At 48.5% G+C, this 10,831-nt stretch overlaps 1 protein-coding gene across 1 annotated transcript in view; it reads right to left on the bottom strand.

Annotated features, from left to right (window-relative positions):
• Positions 1-326: 326 nt before the first annotated feature.
• Positions 327-10,831, bottom strand: part of LOC309559017 (uncharacterized protein) — a gene marked incomplete at its 5' end in the record, with an annotated part of 37,107 nt that continues 26,602 nt past the window's right edge. The window contains 2 exon segments of the mRNA XM_082262127.1: positions 327-1,812; positions 1,814-1,909. Coding sequence (XP_082118253.1) covers positions 337-1,812; positions 1,814-1,909 — 1,572 coding nt within the window. The 3' untranslated portion in view covers positions 327-336.

Genomic DNA, 10,831 nt, shown 5'->3' with positions numbered 1-10,831 from the left:
TCGAACCAAAGTAGTGCAAGGATCACCTTGAAGTTGCGACTTGAAGTCACACAGATATGAACGGTACTCATTGGAAATCATGGAGTACGATTTTTCATGCAACTTTGCAGTCCCAAGTTGCACAAGTGTGAAAGGGGCCTAAATCGCCGGTGTGTATGTAGCCTTAGCAGAAGGGGATATGAACGTGTATCATTCTGAATGCTGTCAGGATCTCTTTCAAGTAATGTTGGTTTACTAATCTTAATTTAGAGCTTCTTTAATTGCCCCAGATGATTTCACCCTTCCACCCTCTTTATTATTTGTATTGATGACAAAATTGTAGAAATATGTTGTAAATTATGGTTTCATAGAAAACGCCGGAGATACCAGCTTTACCCAGGCTCTGTTATCCAAATAAAAAGCAGCATGAAGGGGTTCGGTGAAGGTGGCGGTGAAGGTGTGGAGGTGTCTGATGGGGTCACTCAGCTGGTAGAAGGACAGACGGCCACCTTCATAATCCAAATATAATCCCAACCTCTGCCCAGGAGACTCTGGGTATAACAATTCTTCCTGAGAGTCATGAACAAATGCATATTCGTTTTCAGTTTTGCAGAAACTCCAGGACTTGTTATTATTCCCAATACCAGACTCCTTTCCATCTCTCTTTATACTGGGATAGCAAACAGCCACATACCAATCCCCAGAGTCACCAACCTCAACTTCCCAGTAATGTCTCCCATGGGAAAAACTCTCTATGCTCATCACCTGAGAGTATTGTTTAAATCTCTGTGGTAATTTTGGTTTAACCAATTTTGTTTCAGAGTCGGAGGCTATTCTCAGGTCATCTGATATAGCCACAAAGTCACCGGCAGTTTTTTTATCCAGTAACAGATCAGTTCCATCCTCCACATAAAGGTTGTTTTTCAATTGCATATCAGTGATAAGATCAGTTATAGAGTTGTGCAAAACAAGTGAGATGATAAAATCATCCAGATTACGAACAGAAGATTCCTCCACATTCTGGTCACCCGTGTCTGATTCCTGATCCTGTAGGACAGTTATTGGGTCGGTCACGTTACACAACTTCTCAATGTGACAAATTTTCCTGGACAGCTCATCCTTCTGTATCTCCAACTGTTTGATGAGATCAGTGACTGACAATGAGACCTCCTCTACCTGCCTGGAGATCTCACTCAGGACTCTCTGTTCCTGGACCTCCAGCTGTCTCCTGATATCCTCAAACAGGGCAGTGACTCTTTTCTTCTCGTCATCTGCTTTTTCTTCAGCTTTTCTTTTCTGGTCCTGTAGATTCTGAACATTCTTCTCAGTTGTCTCTTTTGTCATAGTTAGTTTTTCTAGAAAATCTCTCAGTTTCTCCTTCTTCTTATCCAAAGCCTCTTCTAGAAGTTCCACTTCATGTCCTTTATGTTTTCCCACCAGACAGCAGGACACACATAGACAGATGGCATCCTCGGAGCAGTAATACTCCAGAAGCTTCTTGTGGATGGAGCATTTTTCACTACTGAAGGACGAGGTGGGTTCCACCAACACATGGTCCACTGTCTTGTTGTGGGCTATCAGGTGTTTATCACACATAGAAGTCTCACACTGCAGACAAGTCTTGATAGCTCCTACTGGAGATTCCACACAATACGTACAGAGGATCTCACTTTTCTCCTCTTTTTGTTGTGTAGATCTGAAGTTGTCCACAATGTTACACAGCTTCCTGTTCTTCTCCAAAGTAGGACGTTCTGCATACTCCTCTCTGCACTCTGGGCAGGAATAAACTCCAGACCGCTCCTGTGTATCCAGAACAGTCACAATACAATCCCGGCAGAAGTTGTGTCCACATCCCAGTGACACCGGCTCCGTATAAAGGTTCAGGCAGATGGAGCAGCTCAGCTCGTCTCCTAGAGCAGCAGACGCTATTCTGGAGACAAGGAGAAAGAAACGAAACAAATAATCAGTTTTCATAAAGAAGGTGGAGGCTTTACAAGTTAACCTCTATAGAGGACAGAAGGAACCCAAAACAAATGATTTTTGCTTATTGTCTGTCATAGAAATAAATGTGTAGCAGAGATCAGAGACTAGGCGTGATGGGAATTGTAGTCCCTGAACACCTGGAGGGCCATAGTTTGAAGACCCCTGGTGTAAAGAATAAGCCACTTATCTATGACTCATTCTTGGCTTTTGATGGGAGGAAAAAACAGAATTTTTGTAAAATCTTACCGTAAAATTCCTTTCTCGGAGTCCTCTGACAGTCGCCGCCCACTCATACAGTCTTCACCAATGGGTATTGACCTCTTATCCATAGGAGCAAGCCAGGCATAAGACTTGTTAAAAACAAAGTAATTTACATAGATACACCTATGGGGGCTGTCGCACTGGTCCAATACCCCCCTGCAATCAGCCATCCCAACTCAGTTTGGTAGCAAGCAGTTAAAGTCCACAGAACCCCAAATAGAGGGGCGGGGCGGCGACTGTCGGAGGACTCAGAGAAAGGAATTTTACGGTAAGATTTTACAAAAATTCAGTTTTCTCTTACGTCCTCTGACAGTCGCCGCCCACTCATAGTCTTCACCAATGGGATGTCCCAAAGCAGCGTAGACATGAGGGGTGGGAAACGCAACCGTCAGAAAGGCAATGCAGCACCCACCGCAGAGAAAGGAACCTTACATGAGCAGAAAGGTATCCTCTAGGCAACAGAAAAGCTCAACTGGAGCAACAACCCAGGAAAGCAAATAAACAAGGGGGAAAACAACCCCAACAGTATTTTCTTGATTCAGCCTATTTAGTATTTTATCCAACAGCCAGGGCCCTGCAAAACTAGGGTCCCCTTAAGGCACTGCCGCACACAGAACTCTGCGGCCAAAGGAGGCATCTGCCGATGCCAGAACATCAAGTTTGTAGAATTTTGAAAAGGTGTGCACAGACGACCAAGTCGCAGCCTTGCACACCTAGACCACTGAAGCCTGATGCCGGAAGGCCCAAGACGCACTCACCGCTCTGGTAGAGTGCACCTTGACAGGGAAGGGCGGTACCCGTTCCTTAATCGAATAGGCCTGCAAAATCGTCTGTCTGATCCATTTTGAAATGGTCGCCGCAGACGCAGCCATACCCTTCCGAGGTCCATCAGGAAGGACAAAAAGAGAATCTGACTTACGAAAGGATTCAGTGGACGACAGGTAAACCCTGATCGCCCAGGCAACATCCAAGGCAAACTCCTTAGGATGTTTAGGATTCGCACAAAGCGAATGCAAAACAATGTCCTCATTAAGGTGAAAATCAGAAACCACCTTTGGAAGGAAGGACTGGTTGGGTCGCAAGACCACCTTATCCCTATGAACCACCAGGTAAGGGGAGCCGCAAGACAAGGCCGCCAACTCTGACACTCTGCGTGCAGAAGTGATCGCTACCAGAAAAGCAACCTTTTTCCGACAGCAGAGGCAAAGAAATCTCCCGGATGTTTTCAAAGGGAGAACGTTGCAAAACGGACAGAACCAAGTTCAAGTCCCAAGGAGGTAGGGGCGCCCTCTGAGGAGGGGCCAAGTGACGCACACCTTGAATAAAGGTGGGAATCAAAGAGTTAGACGCCAATTGGCGCTGGAAAAGGACGGCCAGTGCAGACAACTGGCCCTTAATCGTGGACAATGCCAGGCGCTGGTCCCCACCAGTTTGTAGGAAGGCTAACACCCTTGCCACCGAGTAGGATTGAGGAGGGAAGCCTCTGGATTCACACCAGGCAAAATAAGCCTTCCAGGTACGGTAATAGATCTTACCGGATGAGGCTTTCCTAGCCTTGAGCAAAGTAGGAATGACCTCAGAAGAGAGACCCCCTGTCTCTCAGGACCTGGCTTTCAACAGCCATGCTGTTAAAGCCAGCGACTGTAAAGCAGGATGGAAGATCGGGCCCTGAGACAGTAGATCGTCTCGTAACGGTAGCCGCCACGGAGGCTCGACGGCCAGTTGAATGATGTCCGCGTACCAGGACCGGCGTGGCCAGTCCGGGGCCACCAGAATCATCAACTTCGGTTCCGAGACCAACCTGCGCAGGAACCTGGACAACAACTGGATCGGGGGAAAGGCATACATCAGACGATACCGGTGCCAAGGCACCACCAGCGCATTCGAGGCGTCTGCCAGAGGATCGCGCGTTCTTGCCACGAAACTTCCCACCTTGTTGTTTAGCCGGTGTAACGTGAGAATTACCTACCCCGTGAGAAAAACCTACCCTCGTCACTTCTGGCCAGGAACAGCTGAGCGCCGGCAACCTAATGTAAAAGCAGAGGAGCTGAGTAGTGCGCATGCGCACTAGTAGGATATTATGACTGATCTGTGGAAAAGAACTACCCACGCCGCGCTTACATTAAAACATGTCGGCTCCAATATAAGTCATCTCCGCTCCTTTCCCTGTGACTTCCCTCATCTCGGCTAGTAAATATAAAAGCGGCTGGCAGCTCCGTGATTTATGTTCTCATACACCCGCCGTCGCTTTTATATTTACTAGGAGTGGAGATGACTCGTATTGCAGCACAGCTGTTTTAATGTACACGCACGAGGGGTAGGTTTTTCTCACGGGTAGGTAATTCTCACGGAACACCGGGACGCGAACAGATCCACATCCAGGGATCCCCATTTCCCACACAGCATTTGAAAAACCTCTGGGTGCAGGGACCATTCCCCCTGGTCCAGGGTCTGGCGGCTCAGATAATCGGCCTGCCAGTTCTCCACACCCGGAATGTGAACTGCCGAAATCACCGGGACGTGAGTCTCGGCCCAAGACAGAATGCTGGTCACTTTCTGAGCCGCCCGGGCACTCCTGGTGCCCCCTTGGTGATTGATGTAAGCCACCACAGTGGCATTATCCGTCTGCACCCGTACAGGGTGGCCCTGAAGACGATCCGACCAATGGAGCAGGCACAGCCTGATCGCTCTCAATTCCAAGATGTTTATCGGTAGGGATGATTCCTCCACCAACCAAGTGACCTGGGCAGACAGGTTGCCCAGGACGCCACCCCAGCCCGACAGGCTGGCATCCGTAGTAATCACCGTCAACAGCAAAGGCCAGAAGGATTTCCCCTCCGCTACGGCCGGGGACTGAAGCCACCACAGAAGATCCACACTGGTTTGGTGACTCAGAGACACCCTCAGGTCCAAGAACTGAGGGAGCCTGTCCCACCTGGCCAGTATCTCCGCTTGGAGAGACCGCGTGTGAAACTGTGCAAACGGTATCGCCTCGAAGGCTGATACCATCAATCCCAGGGACCGCATACAGGTCTTGAGCGACGAGGACTCGTTGTCCCTGAAGGACCTGACCCTGCTCTGCAGGGTCCGGAGCTTGTCCTCCGGCAGAAACACCTTCACTTGGGCAGAGTCCAAGACCATTCCCAAATATGGGAGACGAACCGAAGGAGACAAAGTCGACTTCTGAACGTTGATGGCCCATCTGAACTCCTGGAGCGTCTGAACCGTAGTGGACAGATCACACAGCAGGCTCTGACTGGCACTCGATCTTAACAGGAGATCGTCCAGATAACCCAAGACCGCAATGCCCTGTGCCCGTAATAGGCCCAGAACAGGAGCCAGCACTTTGGTATACACCCTTGGAGCCGAAGCGAGACCGAAAGGTAACGCCACAAACTGAAAGTGTTCCTCCGCAATAGCGAATTGGAGGTACCTCTGATGATCCTCGAATATGGGGATGTGTAAATACGCATCCTTTAGGTCGATAGAAGCCAGGAAATCTCCCGGGCTCAGGGAGGCCACCACCGAGCGGAGCGATTCCATGCGGAATTTTTGAACGCGCATGAAGCGGTTCAGAGCTTTCAAGTCCAGAATCGGACGCACCTTGCCCTCCTTTCTGGGCACAGTGAACAGATTCGGGTAAAACCCCCGAAATCTGTCCCGATGTGGCACTGGGACGATTACCCCCTGGGCGAGTAGATCCTGAACCGCCCGATGAAGATCTTGCAGCCGATCTGGGGTCAAATGAAGATTTGAGGGAAAGAATCTGTCCCCTGGTCGAGAAAGGAATTCGATCTTGTAACCTGATCGAATGATTTCCTGAACCCACTTGTCCCGAATCCAGAGCAGCCAAGGTTGGAGGAAACCGCGCAGACGTCCCTCCACCCCTGAAACGGGTGAGGGCGCCCCTTCAGGCAGTGGCGGACTGTTCCGCCGCACCAGCCTGGGCGGTTTTTGGCTTGCCTGCCCAGGGCTTTCTCTCGCCACCCTGGCCCTTGAAAGGTTTCCCCTTGTCCTGCGCCTTGAAGGCACGAAAGGACCCCTGATTTGGTTTAAAGGAGGGGCCCCGCTTACCGCGGAAAAACTTACCTCTAGGATTCTGGGGCAACAGAGTGCTCTTGCCCCCAGGGACACCTTTAACCAATTCATCCAGGGATTCTCCAAAAAGACGAGACCCAGCATAAGGGATGTCAGACCGTCTTCCTGGAAGTCTGGTCAGCTGATCAGCTTTTTAACCAAATCAAGCGGCGATTAAGTACTGCGACACTAGATAAGCGCGCAGCTAATGGGGCCTCATTCAAGGCCGCATCGCACAAATACATGACCCCTTGATAAATCTGGTCCACCATCCCCAAGCTAGTAGGGGGGGCAGAATCAGCCACGAGGGTGCGTCTGAGCACCTTGGTCCAATCCACCACGGCTTGAGCCACCATGACAGAGGCGAAAATAGGTTTCAGCATGGAACCCGCCACCATGTAGGAATGTCGGGCAAGACAGTAGGATCCTTAAACACCGGAGAATCCTCGGTGGGTACCAGAGTGGCCCTGTTCAATCTGGCCACAGTGTGATCCACTTTGGGAGCCACAGACCAGCGCGAATTCGTAGGAGACGCAAAGGGGTAGAGGAGTTGAAACTTCTTTGGCACCACAAAAGTGCGCTTCAAGTTGCGCCATTGTTCATTCACAGTTTCGTGGAACTCAGCGGGGCAAGTAAATACCTGCGCCACCTTACGGGATCTGTGGGTACCAAAAGATAACCGCTTTCCCGGAGGATTGGGCTCATCCTCTAAATGTAGTGTTTCCTTAACGGCAATGATTAGCGCATCCATAGCTGCGCGGTCCTCGGCCGTCCCAGGGGGGGGGGAATCATCCACCCCCGCATCCTCCGCCTCCCCCTCAGACTGAGAAGAGCGAGACCCTTCAAGGGGCACACTATCTACGGCAACCATGTCAGATTCAGAATCAGAAGAAAGAGAGAGCCTAGGCCTTTTTCTAGTATCCCGTTCAGTCATCAAAAGATCCACTTTGGACGCTAAAGTCACAAGTGTGGCAGTCAAAGCAGGCAGAGCAGAAGATTCAGAGGAACCTGAATCATCCACCAAAGCTGGGGGAAATTTGCTGTCCTGGGACTCCATAATAAAAAACTTTTTTTTTTCCAAGGTACTGGCCCTTTAAGCGCACCGCGATCCCCCGCAGTACACCGCTATGAAGGATTCTGCAAGCAGACCCCCAAACAGGAATAAGCTGACAGCCAGAGGTATTCCCACAAAAAACAGCAAAGACAGACCCCACAAGTGTTACCACACGCCTGCCGATCTCCTCTGTACAGAAAAAGGAAGTGATGTCACCGCAGGAGGCTGAACTAGGACTTCAGACTAAGGAAACATGGTTGCCAATAGAAAGCAATGGGAGGCTCCGGGAAAATGGCCGTCGACATGTGCTCAGGAGAACACATTGCCACAAACAAGATGGCGCTGTAAGGCGCCAAAATACATTACATACATCGCTGCAGAAGCGCCCACAGTGAAGCCAGCATGCTGCCCACACCTAAAATGGCGGACTGGCGGTTTTTAACCCCGCAGCGGTTGCCGCACGTGTCTGCACCTCCACACACACCATAAAGTGTCACATAGGAGAGAACCCCCACAAACAACCCCACATAGCGAACTAGCTGAGTTAGAGTCCCCGCAGGGAAAGGGAGAAAGGGAGCCCCAAAAATGCACAGACATTAGGGGATACCACAGACACACAGGACTGCCAGCCCCAGACAGAGGCCCCACACAGAATGTACTTACCGTACCTGATGGCGTGGGTGCCTCACATCGACGGGAAACCTCCCACCCCAGATGGCGGGGGTGCCAAAAACGCAGGACGCTAGCAACGCACGGAACCGTGGGAGAGACGTCCAGACGAGGTGGCCACCTCGCAGGCTTTCATCCCTGAGGACAGGGATGGGTCGTTTGCGAGGCCAGGGCGTACGCATAGCCTACTAAACGCTCGATGGCGGGCTGGGATTCCATAAGGCCCTCTGTCCTGGGATACCAGGACGACCAGTGCGACTCCCAGCTCCGCAACGCCGTCATCATCTTGAAGAAGTGACTAACTAAACGCTGATAAATAAACAGCTAGTAATGCAAAGAAAAAAACGCATTTTCAGAAATAAAATCATAAGAAATAGAAGAAGGCTGAGACTGTAGCCCCAGCACAGGGAGAGCCTATCTTACTCCTAACTAGGCAGAAGACAAACTGAGTTGGGATGGCTGATAGAAGGGGGGTATTGGACCAGTGGGACAGCCCCCATAGGTGTGTCTATGTAAATTACTTTGTTTTTAACAAGTCTTATGCCTAGCTTGCTCCTATGGATAAGAGGTCAATACCCATTGGTGAAGACTGTAGGAGTGGGTGGCGACTTTCAGAGGACGTAAGAGAAATATAGTTTTAGATTTTTTCAGGCTGTCATATGAAATATAAACCAAATAATGTATGAGATCTGTTCTCTGTGTGTTCTGGATGCAAACTAGATCGAATGTATTGTATGTATTTTATAGTGTATCCCTCCCCATGCAAGGAAAATGACTCAATTCACAAAGCTTTAAAGTGAATGTAAACGGTCACCTTGTAAAAACAACCCATTCAGTTTAAAATAGGAATGAAAGGCAAAACATTTGTGTATAGATATAAAAAAAAACATTACAAATACATTTTTCCCATTTTTATAATTGATCACATACCCTCTGTTCCCAGCTGCATAAGAGCCGGGGGAGGAGAAGCAGCAGCACACTACTCTTCCTAGTGAAAGGCTTTGTGGTGGTGGTGGGGGGGGGGGCACATGTCAGGACAAGTCTGATCTTTGGATGAGAGCAGGCTGAGTTCCCAGCACAGCTTCAGAACTGACCATGTGGTGCTCTTCGGCCCAGTGTGGTCAGTTTAATAGGAAAGCAGAGGGATTAGCAGGAACACCAGGGATTTCACACAAAGGAAGCAATATAAAGAGAACAGTAGACTTTTTCATACAAGTACATGGTACATATACATAAGTGCAGCGCTAGGAGATAATAGTCAAAACACATAAGAATGTCAGATGCAAGGTGTAATGAATGAATGAATGAATGTCCAAACAAAGAGAGGAAGGAAAATGAATCCTTATCTAGAGTAAAAAATTAGCATTTGAAGATGGATAGTCCAACTCCACAACCGCAATGTAAAAGCAAACTGCTTACCAGATATACTTGACCACTGGATTACAGGTGGTCAAGTTAGGCCTGAGGAAAGGTAAGGTCTCCCTCAAACCATATCCCCGATGTCTCCACTCATGCTCGTCCAGCAAAAATGATATGTAAAAAACAAACAGGCACTTCCATAGTGTAATACGTATAAACCCGTTTAATAGGAATAAAAAAGGTTGCACTTACAAAGCATCCAGATAAACTGCGCTCATAATCAGAGTATAAAAGTAATAGCGGCGTCCCACCAGGTCTTCCTCCGGACTCTCTCATGAATCGACCAATCAGAGATGCGTTCACCGTCGTAGGCCCCACCCTACGTGTTTCGTCACAAATAACGTCTTCTTGGGATAGGCTGAGATCTCATGAGCGCAGTTTATCTGGATGCTTTATAAGTACAACCTTTCTTATTCCTATTAAACGGGTTTATACATATTACACTATGGAAGTGCCTGTTTGTTTTTTACATATCATTTTTGCTGGACGAGCATGAGTGGAGACATCGGGTATATGGTTTGAGGGGGACCATACCTTTCCTCACGCCCAACTTGATCACCTGTAAACCAGTGGTCAAGTATATCTGGTAAGCAGTTTGCTTTTACACTGTGGGTGTGGAGTTGGACTATCCCTCTCCAATTGCTATTTTTTTTCCCTGCAATTCTCACTGTATGGGACTCTGAATAAGAATTAATTTTACTTCCCCTCTTTGTTTGGACATTCATTCAATTATTACACCTTGCATCTGACATTCTTATGTGTTTGGACTATTATCTCTCAGCACTGCACTTCTGTATATGAGATCTAGATTGGAGTGGTTGTATTATGACTTCTAGTGTCGGCTGTGCAATGGTATCGTGCGTGAGGACACCATCTTGTCCTCGGCATCCATTTTGTTTAGTGACCCAGGCTCCTTGAGCGAAAGTAGCCCCCACCTTTCGCTAATCAGTGGAACCAAAACGCACTCATTCGCCCCCACCCCACCTCAATTAGTGTCACTGAATGCAGGTTCCTGTGTAGCTGACACTTTTCACATCTTTAATATACACAAGCAGACATTCCGTCTCCTCTCTAGAGTGAGGAGTAACTCTAGTGCTCTAGAGTTAATTGGTAATCTAAACACAGCATATGGCTCCTAGGTCATTCGAAAATGACACAGTTAACCACAAAACTACCTAACTTTATACTTAAGCAAGACATGTCTCTAGAAAGTAGATATTTGGATGCCACATAAAATACAGATCGAATTAATATCAAACATGAACACCCTAATGCCTAGGGGAGACAAGCTAGCGATCAGATGCCTTACAGGTCAGAGGTTATTCCGAGATAACCCATGTTTAGTGTCTAAAGATAGGACATTCAAAACCGGACCATAAATTATCGGTT

This window comes from Pelophylax lessonae, assembly GCF_965119305.1.
Source record: "Pelophylax lessonae genome assembly, chromosome: 6".
Lineage (NCBI taxonomy): Eukaryota > Metazoa > Chordata > Amphibia > Anura > Ranidae > Pelophylax > Pelophylax lessonae.
This window is presented reverse-complemented; position numbering and strand designations above follow the sequence as displayed.